The sequence below is a fragment of the Ranitomeya imitator genome, chromosome 10, assembly GCF_032444005.1.
Source record: "Ranitomeya imitator isolate aRanImi1 chromosome 10, aRanImi1.pri, whole genome shotgun sequence".
In the NCBI taxonomy this organism is placed as follows: domain Eukaryota; kingdom Metazoa; phylum Chordata; class Amphibia; order Anura; family Dendrobatidae; genus Ranitomeya; species Ranitomeya imitator.
In genome coordinates, this window is record NC_091291.1 from 150,097,774 (window position 1) to 150,115,122 (window position 17,349).

Here is a 17,349-nt window from a genome sequence, read left to right on the forward strand (position 1 = left end):
GATAACTAAGATAAGCCCCCCTGCACATGTGATAGCCGTCTGTTGGCCTAAAGTCACCCTGATCCGTGACGTAGGGGTGACGGTCACGGTGTGAATCCTGACCCAGTGGTGACAGCGGTCAGGGGAATCGTGACACACCTATACAATGTATATACAGCAGTCACGGCTATATAATGTACATGGACTGCTGTATATGATCACTGTATCACCTATACAATGTATATACAGCAGTCACGGCTATATAATGTACATGGACTGCTGTAAATGATCACTGTACCACCTATACAATGTATATACAGCAGTCACGGCTATATAATGTACATAGACTGCTGTATATGATCACTGTATCACCTATACAATGTATATACAGCAGTCGCGGCTATATAATGTACATAGACTGCTGTATATGATCACTGTATCACCTATACAATGTATATACAGCAGTCGCGGCTATATAATGTACATAGACTGCTGTTTATGATCACTGTATCACCTATACAATGTATATACAGCAGTCGCGGCTATATAATGTACATGGACTGCTGTAAATGATCACTGTACCACCTATACAATGTATATACAGCAGTCGCGGCTATATAATGTACATAGACTGCTGTAAATGATCACTGTATCACCTATACAATGTATATACAGCAGTCTCGGCTATATAATGTACATGGACTGCTGTAAATGATCACTGTACCACCTATACAATGTATATACAGCAGTCACGGCTATATAATGTACATAGACTGCTGTATATGATCACTGTATCACCTATACAATGTATATACAGCAGTCGCGGCTATATAATGTACATAGACTGCTGTATATGATCACCGTATCACCTATACAATGTGTATACAGCAGTCACGGCTATATAATGTACATAGACTGCTGTATATAAACACTGTACCACCTATACAATGTATATACAGCAGTCGCGGCTATATAATGTACATAGACTGCTGTATATGAACACTATCACCTATACAATGTATATACAGCAGTTGCGGCTATATAATGTACATAGACTGCTGTATATGATCACTGTATCACCTATACAATGTATATACAGCAGTCGCGGCTATATAATGTACATAGACTGCTGTATATGATCACTGTACCACCTATACAATGTATATACAGCAGTCGCGGCTATATAATGTACATAGACTGCTGTATATGATCACTGTATCACCTATACAATGTATATACAGCAGTCGCGGCTATATAATGTACATAGACTGCTGTATATGATCACCGTATCACCTATACAATGTGTATACAGCAGTCACGGCTATATAATGTACATAGACTGCTGTATATGATCACCGTATCACCTATACAATGTATATACAGCAGTCGCGGCTATATAATGTACATAGACTGCTGTATATGATCACTGTATCACCTATACAATGTATATACAGCAGTCGCGGCTATATAATGTACATAGACTGCTGTATATGATCACCGTATCACCTATACAATGTATATACAGCAGTCACGGCTATATAATGTACATAGACTGCTGTATATGATCACTGTATCACCTATACAATGTATATACAGCAGTCGCGGCTATATAATGTACATAGACTGCTGTATATGATCACTGTATCACCTATACAATGTATATACAGCAGTCGCGGCTATATAATGTACATGGACTGCTGTAAATGATCACTGTATCACCTATACAATGTATATACAGCAGTCGCGGCTATATAATGTACATAGACTGCTGTATATAATCACTGTATCACCTATACAATGTATATACAGCAGTCACGGCTATATAATGTACATGGACTGCTGTATATGATCACCGTATCACCTATACAATGTATATACAGCAGTCACGGCTATATAATGTACATGAACTGCTGTATATAATCACTGTGTCACCTATACAATGTATATACAGCAGTCGCGGCTATATAATGTACATAGACTGCTGTATATGATCACTGTATCACCTATACAATGTATATACAGCAGTCACGGCTATATAATGTACATAGACTGCTGTATATTATCACTGTATCACCTATACAATGTATATACAGCAGTCGCGGCTATATAATGTACATACAGTGATTATATACAGCAGTCGCGGCTATGTAATGTACGTAGACTGCTGTATATTATCACTGTATCACCTATACAATGTATATACAGCAGTCACGGCTATATAATGTACGTAGACTGCTGTATATGATCACTGTACCACCTATACAATGTATATACAGCAGTCACGGCTATATAATGTACATGGACTGCTGTATATAATCACTGTATCACCTATACAATGTATATACAGCAGTCACGGCTATATAATGTACATAGACTGCTGTATATGATCACCGTACCACCTATACAATGTATATACAGCAGTCGCGGCTATATAATGTACATGGACTGCTGTATATAATCACTGTATCACCTATACAATGTATATACAGCAGTCACGGCTATATAATGTACATGGACTGCTGTATATAATCACTGTATCACCTATACAATGTATATACAGCAGTCACGGCTATATAATGTACATGGACTGCTGTATATAATCACTGTATCACCTATACAATGTATATACAGCAGTCACGGCTATATAATGTACATGGACTGCTGTATATAATCACTGTATCACCTATACAATGTATATACAGCAGTCACGGCCATATAATGTGCATAGACTGCTGTATATAATCACTGTATCACCTATACAATGTATATACAGCAGTCTCGGCTATATAATGTACATGGACTGCTGTATATGATCACTGTATCACCTATACAATGTATATACAGCAGTCTCGGCTATATAATGTACATGGACTGCTGTATATAATCACCGTATCACCTATACAATGTGTATACAGCAGTCTCAGCCATATAATGTACATAGACTGCTATATATAATCACTATCACCTATACAATGTATATACAGCAGTCACGGCTATATAATGTACATAGACTGCTGTATATAATCACTGTATCACCTATACAATGTATATACAGCAGTCGCGGCTATATAATGTACATAGACTGCTGTATATAATCACCGTATCACCTATACAATGTATATACAGCAGTCACGGCCATATAATATACATAGACTGCTGTATATAATCACTGTATCACCTATACAATGTATATACAGCAGTCACGGCTATATAATGTACATAGACTGCTGTATATTATCACTGTATCACCTATACAATGTATATACAGCAGTCACGGCTATATAATGTATATAGACTGCTGTATATAATCACTGTATCAACTATACAATGTATATACAGCAGTCGCGGCTATATAATGTACATAGACTGCTGTATATAATCACCGTATCACCTATACAATGTATATACAGCAGTCTCGGCTATATAATGTACATACAGTGATTATATACAGCAGTCTATCACCTATACAATGTATATACAGCAGTCGCGGCTATATAATGTACATAGACTGCTGTATATAATCACCGTATCACCCATACAATGTATATACAGCAGTCGCGGCTATATAATGTACATAGACTGCTGTATATAATCACCGTATCACCTATACAATGTATATACAGCAGTCGCGGCTATATAATGTACATAGACTGCTGTATATGATCACTACCACCTATACAATGTATATACAGCAGTCACGGCTATATAATGTACATACACTGCTGTATATGATCACTGTACCACCTATACAATGTATATACAGCAGTCACGGCCATATATTGTACATAGACTGCTGTATATTATCACTGTATCACCTATACAATGTATATACAGCAGTCGCGGCCATATAATGTACATAGACTGCTGTATATGATCACGGTATCACCTATACAATGTATATACAGCAGTCGCGGCTATATAATGTACATGGACTGCTGTATATGATCACTGTATCACCTATACAATGTATATACAGCAGTCACGGCTATATAATGTACATGGACTGCTGTATATGATCACTGTATCACCTATACAATGTATATACAGCAGTCACGGCTATATAATGCACATAGACTGCTGTATATGATCACTGTATCACCTATACAATGTATATACAGCAGTCACGGCTATATAATGTACATAGACTGCTGTATATTATCACTGTATCACCTATACAATGTATATACAGCAGTCGCGGCCATATAATATACATAGACTGCTGTATATGATCACTGTATCACCTATACAATGTATATACAGCAGTCACGGCTATATAATATACATAGACTGCTGTATATGATCACTGTATCACCTATACAATGTATATACAGCAGTCACGGCTATATAATGTACATAGACTGCTGTATATTATCACTGTATCACCTATACAATGTATATACAGCAGTCGCGGCCATATAATGTACATAGACTGCTGTATATGATCACGGTATCACCTATACAATGTATATACAGCAGTCGCGGCTATATAATGTACATGGACTGCTGTATATGATCACTGTATCACCTATACAATGTATATACAGCAGTCACGGCTATATAATGTTCATGGACTGCTGTATATGATCACTGTATCACCTATACAATGTATATACAGCGGTCACGGCTATATAATGCACATAGACTGCTGTATATGATCACTTTATCACCTATACAATGTATATACAGCAGTCACGGCTATATAATGTACATAGACTGCTGTATATTATCACACTATCACCTATACAATGTATATACAGCAGTCGCGGCCATATAATATACATAGACTGCTGTATATGATCACTGTATCACCTATACAATGTATATACAGCAGTCACGGGTTTATAATGTACGTAGACTGCTGTATATTATCACTGTATCACCTATACAATGTATATACAGCAGTCTCGGCTATATTTTGTACATAGACTGCTGTATATGATCACTGTATCACCTATACAATGTATATACAGCAGTCACGGCTATATAATGTACATAGGCTGCTGTATATTATCACTGTATCACCTATACAATGTATATACAGCAGTCACGGCTATATTTTGTACATAGACTGCTGTATATGATCACTGTACCACCTATACAATGTATATACAGCAGTCATGGCTATATAATGTACATAGGCTGCTGTATATTATCACTGTATCACCTATACAATGTATATACAGCAGTCGCGGCCATATAATATACATAGACTGCTGTATATGATCACTGTATCACCTATACAATGTATATACAGCAGTCACGGCCATATAATATACATAGACTGCTGTATATGATCACTGTATCACCTATACAATGTATATACAGCAGTCTCGGCTATATAATGTACATAGACTGCTGTATATGATCACTGTACCACCTATACAATGTATATACAGCAGTCACGGCTATATAATATACATGAACTGCTGTATATGATCACTGCATCACCTATACAATGTATATACAGCAGTCACGGCTATATAATGCACATAGACTGCTGTATATGATCACTGTATCACCTATACAATGTATATACAGCAGTCGCGGCCATATAATATACATAGACTGCTGTATATGATCACTGTATCACCTATACAATGTATATACAGCAGTCACGGCCATATAATATACATAGACTGCTGTATATGATCACTGTATCACCTATACAATGTATATACAGCAGTCTCGGCTATATAATGTACATAGACTGCTGTATATGATCACTGTACCACCTATACAATGTATATACAGCAGTCACGGCTATATAATGTACATAGGCTGCTGTATATTATCACTGTATCACCTATACAATGTATATACAGCAGTCACGGTTATATTTTGTAGATAGACTGCTGTATATGATCACTGTACCACCTATACAATGTATATACAGCAGTCACGGCTATATAATGTTCATGGACTGCTGTATACAGTCATGGCCAAAAGTATTGACACCCCTGCAATTCTGTCAGATAACAATCAGTTTCTTCCTGAAAACGATTGCAAACACAAATTCTTTGTTATTATCTTCATTTAATTTATCTTAAATGAAAAAACACAAAATAGAATGAAGCAAAAAGCAAAACATTGATCATTTCACACAAAACTCCAAAAATGGTCCAGACAAAAGTATTGGCACCTTCAGCCTAATACTTGGGTGCACGACCTTTAGCCAAAATAACTGTGACCAACCGCTTCCGGTAACCATCAATGAGTTTCTTACAATGCTCTGCTGGAATTTTACACCATTCTTCTTTGGCAAACTGCTCCAGGTCCCTGATATTTGAAGGGTGCCTTCTCCAAACTGCCATTTTTAGATCTCTCCACAGGTGTTCTATGGGATTCAGGTCTGGACTCATTGCTGGCCACCTTAGAAGTCTCCAGTGCTTTCTCTCAAACCATTTTCTAGTGCTTTTTGAAGTGTGTTTTGGGTCATTGTCCTGCTGGAAGACCCATGACCTCTGAGGGAGACCCAGCTTTCTCACACTGGGCCCTACATTATGCTGCAAAATTTGTTGGTAGTTTTCAGACTTCATAATGCCATGCACACGGTCAAGCAGTCCAGTGCCAGAGGCAGCAAAGCAACCCCGAAACATCAGGGAAGCTCCGCCATGTTTGACTGTAGGGAACGTGTTCTTTTCTTTGAATGCCTCTTTTTTTCTCCTGTAAACTCATCAGGAGGGCGTTAAACTAGAAGAAGAGGGGACGGGAAGAAAAACATTAGACTTGAACAAAGAAGACCCAGGAAAACATACTCAGAAGGGAGGTAACAACATTTCTAAAACAATCCACAGCGAGGAGATTGGAACAAAACAAAATCCTCTAAACTGCATGCTCGCAAACGCCAGAAGCCTGACAAACAAGATGGAAGAACTAGAAGCAGAAATATCTACAGGTAACTTTGACATAGTGGGAATAACCGAGACATGGTTAGATGAAAGCTATGACTGGGCAGTTAACTTACAGGGTTACAGTCTGTTTAGAAAGGATCGTAAAAATCGGAGAGGAGGAGGGGTTTGTCTCTATGTAAAGGCACAGATGATTGGCCTCGGAGAGACCAAAACATCCAACACCGCGGAGACACCATCACGTGTTTCTCAACGCAGTGATTCCAGAACACTGCCCCCATCCCTTATGGGAAATATGCAGATGCATGTAAAGAAGCTGCGGAGACACCATCACGTGTTTCTCGACGCAAGCAGTGAATGGCCAGGCCTTTCCCCGGGAAGGAACAACCACGGGAAGGGCAGCATCCTATGAAGGAAAGCCACCTATGCCAAGCATGGTATCCATCCACAGACAGCTGTTTCGGGATGGATACCATGCTTGGCATAGGTGGCTTTCCTTCATAGGATGCTGCCCTTCCCGTGGTTGTTCCTTCCCGGGGAAAGGCCTGGCTATTCACTGCTTGCGTCGAGAAACACGTGATGGTGTCTCCGCAGCTTCTTTACATGTCTCTATGTAAAGTCTTGTCTAAAGTCCACTTTAAGGGAGGATATTAGCGAAGGAAATGAGGATGTCGAGTCCATATGGGTCGAAATTCATGGAGGGAAAAATGGTAAAAAAATTCTCATTGGGGTCTGTTACAAACCCCCAAATATAACAGAAATCGTGGAAAGTCTACTTCTAAAGCAGATAGATGAAGCTGCAACCCATAATGAGGTCCTGGTTATGGGGGACTTTAACTACCCGGATATTAACTGGGAAACAGAAACCTGTGAAACCCATAAAGGCAACAGGTCTCTGCTAATAACCAAGAAAAATTATCTTTCACAATTGGTGCAGAATCCAACCAGAGGAGCAGCACTTTTAGACCTAATACTATCTAATAGACCTGACAGAATAACAAATCTGCAGGTGGTCGGGCATCTAGGAAATAGCGACCACAATATTGTACAGTTTCACCTGTCTTTCACTAGGGGGACTTGTCAGGGAGTCACAAAAACACTGAACTTTAGGAAGGCAAAGTTTGACCAGCTTAGAGATGCCCTTAATCTGGTAGACTGGGACAATATCCTCAGAAATAAGAATACAGATAATAAATGGAAAATGTTTAAGAACATCCTAAATAGGCAGTGTAAGCGGTTTATACCTTGTGGGAATAAAAGGACTAGAAATAGGAAAAACCCAATGTGGCTAAACAAAGAAGTAAGACAGGCAATTAACAGTAAAAAGAAAGCATTTGCACTACTAAAGCAGGATGGCACCATTGAAGCTCTAAAAAACTATAGGGAGAAAAATACTTGATCTAAAAAACTAATTAAAGCTGCCAAAAAGGAAACAGAGAAGCACATTGCTAAGGAGAGTAAAACTAATCCCAAACTGTTCTTCAACTATATCAATAGTAAAAGAATAAAAACTGAAAATGTAGGCCCCTTAAAAAATAGTGAGGAAAGAATGGTTGTAGATGACGAGGAAAAAGCTAACATATTAAACACCTTCTTCTCCACGGTATTCACGGTGGAAAATGAAATGCTAGGTGAAATCCCAAGAAACAATGAAAACCCTATAGTAAGGGTCACCAATCTCGCCCAAGAAGAGGTGCGAAACCGGCTAAATAAGATTAAAATAGATAAATCTCCGGGTCCGGATGGCATACACCCACGAGTACTAAGAGAACTAAGTAATGTAATAGATAAACCATTATTTCTTATTTTTAGGGACTCTATAGCGACAGGGTCTGTTCCGCAGGACTGGCGCATAGCAAATGTGGTGCCAATATTCAAAAAGGGCTCTAAAAGTGAACCTGGAAATTATAGGCCAGTAAGTCTAACCTCTATTGTTGGTAAAATATTTGAAGGGTTTCTGAGGGATGTTATTCTGGATTATCTCAATGAGAATAACTGTTTAACTCCATATCAGCATGGGTTTATGAGAAATCGCTCCTGTCAAACCAATCTAATCAGTTTGTATGAAGAGGTAAGCTATAGGCTGGACCACGGTGAGTCATTGGACGTGGTATATCTCGATTTTTCCAAAGCGTTTGATACCGTGCCGCACAAGAGGTTGGTACACAAAATGAGAATGCTTGGTCTGGGGGAAATTGTGTGTAAATGGGTTAGTAACTGGCTTAGTGATAGAAAGCAGAGGGTGGTTATAAATGGTATAGTCTCTAACTGGGTCGCTGTGACCAGTGGGGTACCGCAGGGGTCAGTATTGGGACCTGTTCTCTTCAACATATTCATTAATGATCTGGTAGAAGGTTTACACAGTAAAATATCGATATTTGCAGATGATACAAAACTATGTAAAGCAGTTAATACAAGAGAAGATAGTATTCTGCTACAGATGGATCTGGATAAGTTGGAAACTTGGGCTGAAAGGTGGCAGATGAGGTTTAACAATGATAAATGTAAGGTTATACACATGGGAAGAAGGAATCAATATCACCATTACACACTGAACGGGAAACCACTGGGTAAATCTGACAGGGAGAAGGACTTGGGGATCCTAGTTAATGATAAACTTACCTGGAGCAGCCAGTGCCAGGCAGCAGCTGCCAAGGCAAACAGGATCATGGGGTGCATTAAAAGAGGTCTGGATACACATGATGAGAGCATTATACTGCCTCTGTACAAATCCCTAGTTAGACCGCACATGGAGTACTGTGTCCAGTTTTGGGCACCGGTGCTCAGGAAGGATATAATGGAACTAGAGAGAGTACAAAGGAGGGCAACAAAATTAATAAAGGGGATGGGAGAACTACAATACCCAGATAGATTAGCGAAATTAGGATTATTTAGTCTAGAAAAAAGACGACTGAGGGGCAATCTAATAACCATGTATAAGTATATAAGGGGACAATACAAATATCTCGCTGAGGATCTGTTTATACCAAGGAAGGTGACGGGCACAAGAGGGCATTCTTTGCGTCTGGAGGAGAGAAGGTTTTTCCACCAACATAGAAGAGGATTCTTTACTGTTAGGGCGGTGAGAATCTGGAATTGCTTGCCTGAGGAGGTGGTGATGGCGAACTCAGTCGAGGGGTTCAAGAGAGGCCTGGATGTCTTCCTGGAGCAGAACAATATTGTATCATACAATTATTAGGTTCTGTAGAAGGACGTAGATCTGGGGATTTATTATGATGGAATATAGGCTGAACTGGATGGACAAATGTCTTTTTTCGGCCTTACTAACTATGTTACTATGTTACTATGATGTCTTTGCCCAAAAAGCTCTACTTTTGTCTCATCTGACCAGAGAACATTCTTCCAAAACGTTTTAGGCTTTTTCAGGTAAGTTTTGGCAAACTCCAGCCTGGCTTTTTTATGTCTCGGGGTAAGAAGTGGGGTCTTCCTGGGTCTCCTACCATACAGTCCCTTTCCATTCAGACGCCGACGGATAGTACGGGTTGACACTGTTGTACCCTCGGACTGCAGGGCAGCTTGAACTTGTTTGGATGTTAGTCGAGGTTCTTTATCCAACATCCGCACAATCTTGCGTTGAAATCTCTTGTCAGTTTTTCTTTTCCGTCCACATCAAGGGAGGTTAGCCACAGTGCCATGGGCTTTACACTTCTTGATGACACTGCGCACGGTAGACACAGGAACATTCAGGTCTTTGGAGATGGACTTGTAGCCTTGAGATTGCTCATGCTTCCTCACAAGTTGGTTTCTCAAGTCCTCAGACTGTTCTTTGGTCGTCTTTCTTTTCTCCATGCTCAATGTGGTACACACAAGGACACAGGACAGAGGTTGAGTCAACTTTAATCCATGTCAACTGGCTGCAAGTGTGATTTAGTTATTGCCAACACCTGTTAGGTGCCACAGGTAAGTTACAGGTGCTGTTAATTACACTAATTACAGAAGCATCACATGATTTTTCGAACAGTGCCAATACTTTTGTCCACCCCCTTTTTTATGTTTGGTGTGGAATTATATCCAATTTGGCTTTAGGACAATTCTTTTTGTGTTTTTTTTCATTTAAGACAAATTAAATGAAGATCATAATACCAAAGAATTTGTGTTTGCAATCATTTTCAGGAAGAAACTGAGTATTATCTGACAGAATTGCAGGGGTGTCAATACTTTTGGCCATGACTGTATAATCACTGTATCACCTATACAATGTATATACAGCAGTCACGGCTATATAATGTACATAGACCGCTGTATATGATCACTGTATCACCTATACAATGTATATACAGCAGTCACGGCTATATAATGTACATAGACTGCTGTATATGATCACTGTATCACCTATACAATGTATATACAGCAGTCTCGGCTACATAATGTACATAGACTGCTGTATATGATCACTGTATCACCTATACAATGTATATACAGCAGTCACGGCTATATAATGTACATAGACTGCTGTATATGATCACTGTATCACCTATACAATGTATATACAGCAGTCTCGGCTACATAATGTACATAGACTGCTGTATATAATCACTGTATCACCTATACAATGTATATACAGCAGTCGCGGCTATATAATGTACATAGACTGCTGTATATAATCACCGTATCACCTATACAATGTATATACAGCAGTCGCGGCTATATAATGTACATGGACTGCTGTATATAATCACCGTATCACCTATACAATGTATATACAGCAGTCACGGCTATATAATGTACATAGACTGCTGTATATAATCACCGTATCACCTATACAATGTATATACAGCAGTCTCGGCTATATAATGTACATAGACTGCTGTATATGATCACTGTATCACCTATACAATGTATATACAGCAGTCACGGCTATATAATGTACGTAGACTGCTGTATATTATCACTGTATCAACTATACAATGTATATACAGCAGTCGCGGCTATATAATGTACGTAGACTGCTGTATATTATCACTGTATCACCTATACAATGTATATACAGCAGTCGCAGCTACAGTACAGACCAAAAGTTTGGACACACCTTCTCATTTAAAGATTTGTCTGTATTTTCATGACTATGGAAATTGTACATTCACACTGAAGGCATCAAAACTATGAATTAACACATGTGGAATTATATACTTAACAAAAAAGTGTGAAACAACTGAAATTATGTCTTACATTTTAGGTTCTTCAAAGTAGCCACCTTTTGCTTTGATGACTGCTTTGCACACTCTTGGCATTCTCTTGATGAGCTTCAAGAGGTAGTCATCGGGAATGGTCTTCCAACAATCTTGAAGGAGTTCCCAGAGATGCTTAGCACTTGTTGGCCTTTTTGCCTTCACTCCGTTTTGAGAATGACACAAATATTAATTTTTCCAAAGTCTACTGCTTCATTTTTTCTAATGGCAATTTGCATATACTCCTGAATGTCAGTGTGATCAGCTTAACAGCAATTACTGTACTTGCAACGTCAATATTTGCCCAGAAAATGAACTTTAACCCCCAAAACACATTTCAACATCATTGCCGTCCTGCCTTAAAAGGAGCAGCTAACATGGTTTTAGTGATTGATCCATTAACACAGGTGTGGGTGTTGATGAGGACAGGGCTGGCAATCAATCAGTCATGATTAAGTAAGAATGACATCACTGGACACTTTAAAAGGAGGCTGGTGCTTGGTATCATTGTTTCTCTTCAGTTAACCATGGTTATCTCTAAAGAAATGACAAAAAAAAGACTCGCACATCCAAACTAGTGTGAATAGGTGCATACCAGGAGCAGCTACCTCCATACATGAATCTACAAAAAAGGTTGCACTCTATCGTGCAAAAGCATGTCTAATATGAAATATATGAAATATGAATAGCAAAATGGCTTTTGAACATTAGGAAAATATTTAAGAGACGCTTTGCACAGAATTTGATATAATCAAATAGTGTGAGCCCATCACCTCTGTTCAGTAAAGCCTACATATGAGTCTTTTTTTTGTCATTTCTATGTTAGCTTACTGACTGCGCACTCCTCCCATCACCATGTGGTTTTTAATTGCATCTCATCACACTTGGTCCCGGCCAACTCATATGTAGGCTTTACTGAACAGAGGTGTCCACATTCACCCAGGCATACAGACATTGGCCTTTGGTAAGTGTTCACACTTGGACAGGGGGGTCAGGGACCCATCAGTTCTGAGACCACCTTGACGACTGGTTGATGGGCTCACACTATTTGATTATATCAAATTCTGTGCAAAGCGTCTCTTAAATATTTTCCTAATGTTCAAAAGCCATTTTGCTATTCATATTTCATATATTTCATATTAGACATGCTTTTGCACGATAGAGTGCAACCTTTTTTGTATATATATCTCTAATGAAACACGTGCAGCCGTCATTGCACTGCACAAAAATGGCCTAACAGGGAAGAGTATCGCAGCTACAAAGATTGCACCTCAGTCAACAATCTATCGCATCATCAAGATATTCAAGGAGAGAGCTTCCATTGTTGTCAGAAAGGCTCCAGGGCGCCCAAGAAAGACCAGCAAGCGCCAGGACCGTATCTTAAAACTGTTTCAGCTGCGGGATCTGACTACCAGCAGTGCCGAGCTTGCTCAGGAATGGCAGCAGGCTGGTGCGACTGCTCCTGCACGCACTGTGAGACTGCGGAGACTCTTTGACCAAGGCCTGGTTTCAAGGAGGGCAGCAAAGCAGCCACTTCTCTCCAGAAAAAACATCAAGGACCGACTGATATTCTGCAAAAGGTACAGGGAGTGGACTGCTGAGGACTGGGGCAAAGTCATTTTCTCTGATGAATCCCCTTTTCGATCGTTTGGGACATCTGGAAAACAGCTAATTCGGAGAAGAAGAGGTGAGCGCAACCACCAGTGTTGTCTCATGCCAACTGTAAAGCATCCTGAAACCATTCATGTGTGGGGTTGCTCCTCAGCCAAGGGAATCGGCCTAAAAACACAGCCATGAATAAAGAATGGTACCAGAATGTCCTCCAAGAGCAACTTCTCCCAACCGTCCAAGAGCAGTTTGGCGCCCAACAATGCCTTTTCCAGCATGATGGAGCACCTTGCCATAAAGCAAAGGTGATAACTAAATGGCTCATGGAACAAAACAAAGAGATTTTGGGTCCATGGCCTGGAAACTCCCCAGATCTTAATCCCATTGAGAACTTGTGGTCAATCATCAAGAGACGGGTGGACAAACAAAAACCAACAAATTCCTGCAAAATGCAAGCATTGATTATGCAAGAATGGACGGCTATCAGTCAGGATTGGGTCCAGAAGTTGATTGACAGCATGCCAGGGAGAATTGCAGAGGTCTTGAAGAAGAAGGGTCAACACTGCAAATATTGACTTGCTGCATTAACTCATTCTAACTGTCAATATAACCTATTGGTACTCATAATATGATTGCAATTATATTTCTGTATGTCATATAAACATCAAACACTAATAAAAACCAGAGGGCAGCAGATCATGTGAAAATAGAATTTTGGTGTCATTCTCAAAACTTTTGGCCATGACTGTACACTGATACCCCATATCTGGGAGAAAACTACTGACTGAGCACAGGACGGGGCTCGAAAGGGAAGTAGTGACGTTTTGGAATGCAGACTTTGATGGAATGCTCTGTGGGCGTCACGTTGTGTTTGCAGAGCCCCTGATGTGCCTAAAGAGTAGAAACCTCCCACACGTGACCCCATTTTGGAAACTAGGCCCCCCAAGGAGCTTATCTAGATGTGCGGTGAGCACTTTGAACGCCCCAAGTGCTTCATAGAAGTTTATAACGCAGAGATGTGAAAATAAAAAATCTTTTTTTTCCACAAAAATGTTTTTATGTCCCCAATTTTTTATTTTTGCAAGGGTAACGGGAGACATTGGACCCCAAAAGTTGTCCAATTTGTCCTAAGTACGTTGATGCCCCATATGTGGGTGTAAACCACTGTTTGGGCGCACAGCAGAGCTCAGAAGGGAAGGAGCACCATTTGTCTTTTAGAACGCAAAATTAGGTGGAATCAATGGCGGCGCTATGTCGTGATTGGAGAGCCCCTTATGTGCCTAGTGCAAACACCCCAATACTAACTCCAAACCTAACCCCAACACACCCCTGAACCTAATCACAACCCTAGCCCTAACACACCCCTAAACCCAACCATAACCCTAATCCCAACACACCCCTAATCCCAACATTAGTCCCAACCTTAACTTTAGCCCTAACCCAAAACTTTAGCCCAACTGTAACGCTAATGGGAAAATGGAAATAAATATATTTTATTTATTATTTTTCCCTAACTAAGGGGGTGATAAGGGAGGGGTTCATTTACTTTTTTTTTTTATTTTGATCACTGCGATAGGGTCTATCACAGTGACTAAAATTAACCAATTGGAAAAATCTTCCTATTGCTGCCGGGTGCTGGCCAGCAGATCTAGGCGGGCGCACTGTTACACCCGGTTCGGTTTCTGTACCTTTGCAGGGTCCCCGTCGGGACTCCCGCCCTGTGCTGGTCCCATGCTGTCAGGATGCATCCTCTACCTTTCCCTCCTCTCCTGCTTCCAGCAGATTCTCAGGCAGAGGGAGAGTGCTTAGGTAACGCACCCGCTCACTCCCGGTCTCTTAAAGAGACAGCGCGCATTTTTTTAAAAAGATGCTTCTGGCCAATGGTGTGTTCATTGCTATTTCTAGCTCCTCCACCATAGGGAGGGCGCCGGAGCAACATGTATCCACTGTTGCTTCTTGTGGTTCTTGTCAGCATGTGCTTCTGTTTCTGAAGTTCTCTGCCAGTGCTCTGCTTATAATCTCTGTCTCCACAGATCATCAGCTACCGGTTACCCGGCTATCTTGGACGACGTTCGCTCAGTCTACGCCAGATCTGCCTCGTCCCGCCAATCTGCCATCCTCATCTCCGAACAACGCCAGTACCGCTGGAACCTGTTTCTACCCGTCCACCCAGTATCATCTGGTTAGCTCCACGTCTCCCGCTAACCCTGTTTGTCCGTTTGTTTGCTACGAGTTCGGGGTCTAACTGGAGGTAGAACCCGTGTCCCCCAGGCAATCCATTCTGACCCTGTTCGAGGGGACTTACCACGGGTGTCTGGGGCTCACGTAGTCACGCCCCCTTCGGAGCCCCCCGGACTGTGGTCCCGAGGTTCCACGTTAAATCCTAATAAAAAACGAATGTGAACTTCAACTTCTTTGCCTCCGTTTTCATTCGTTACAGACTGCTCCGGCCATGGAACCCGCTGGATCCCAGACTTTTCCGGCCGTGGAGCTATGTCAAGAAGTTACCCATCTGAAGGGTCAACAGGACAAGATCATGACTTTTCTGCACAACGTGTCTGCTCGCATGGATACCCTGGCTTCTTCGACTGCACCTGTCTCTGCTACTGGTATCCAGGAGCTGTACTGCAAGTAAAGGTCCTCGCCTGGCGGCTCCCACCCGCTTCTGTGGCGGTCCCGTTCAGTGCCGGGGGTTCATTAATCAGTGTACGTTACACTTTTAACTCCTGGGGCATATGTTTTCTTCTGGTCGGGCCAAGGTGGCTTTCATCATGTCCCATCTAGATGGAGAGGCTCTTGCCTGGTTGAATCCGCTGTGGGAGAGAATGGATCCTGTGGTTACTAATCTTGATGAACCCGGTCGTGCTACGTCGACAGCTTTAGCTCTTCTTCGACTACGACAGGAGGATCTTAGGCTGTGTGCATATGTTCCGGATTTCTTGCATTTTTTTTCGCTTTAAAAACGCGATAAAACTGCGAAAAAAAAATGCTCACATTAGGCATCCTATTTAAAAGAATGCAATACGCATTTTGTACGCACATGCTGTGTTTTTCTTCCTGAGCGAAAATGCATTCCGCAAAAAACCGCAGCATTTTAATTTGCGTAATCACTGGGATTCCGCACACATAGAAATGCATTGATCTGCTTACTTCCCGCATGGGGCTGTGCCCACCATGCGGGAAGTAAGCAGATCATGTGCGGATGGTACCCAGGGTGGAGGAGAGGAGACTTTCCTCCACGGACTGGCACCATATAATTGTTAAAAAAAAAAAAAGAATTATAAAAAATAGTGATATACTCACCTTCGATGGCCCCCAGAGTCCCCCCTCCCCCCCGCCTCTCAGCGGTGCACGCGGTGGCTGGGATGCTGGGTGCGAAGGACCTGCGATTGATGTGACCGTGACGTCATCCCAGGTCCTTCGCACACAGCATCCCATCCGCCGCGTGCACCGGTGAGGAGATCAGGTGACGTTGGAAGGTGTGAATAACTATTTTATTATTATTTTTAACATTTGAATTTTTAACTATTGATGCTGCATAGCGATATGGACAAAAAAAAGCGTAGCGCCAACATGATAGAACACCACAAATGTGCAATATTAGCAGGAAGGGGGACAGGATCCAGCCCAAAATGGCAAAATACTTGAATACTGTATGGCAAGAGGCCACTTATAGGTTCAAGGGTGAAAAACAAAACTCCACGTGGCACACAAGGTTAGTGGTT

At 41.0% G+C, this 17,349-nt stretch overlaps 1 protein-coding gene across 1 annotated transcript in view; it reads left to right on the plus strand.

Moving 5' to 3' along the window:
• NTM (neurotrimin) overlaps positions 1 to 16,034 on the plus strand; it is a 1,102,415-nt gene extending 1,086,381 nt beyond the window's left edge. The window contains exon 8 of the mRNA XM_069740761.1: positions 15,658 to 16,034. Within this exon, the coding sequence (XP_069596862.1) occupies positions 15,658 to 15,869 (212 nt within the window). The 3' untranslated portion in view covers positions 15,870 to 16,034. The remainder of the gene's footprint in view (positions 1 to 15,657) is intronic.
• The last annotated feature ends 1,315 nt before the right edge of the window (positions 16,035 to 17,349 follow it).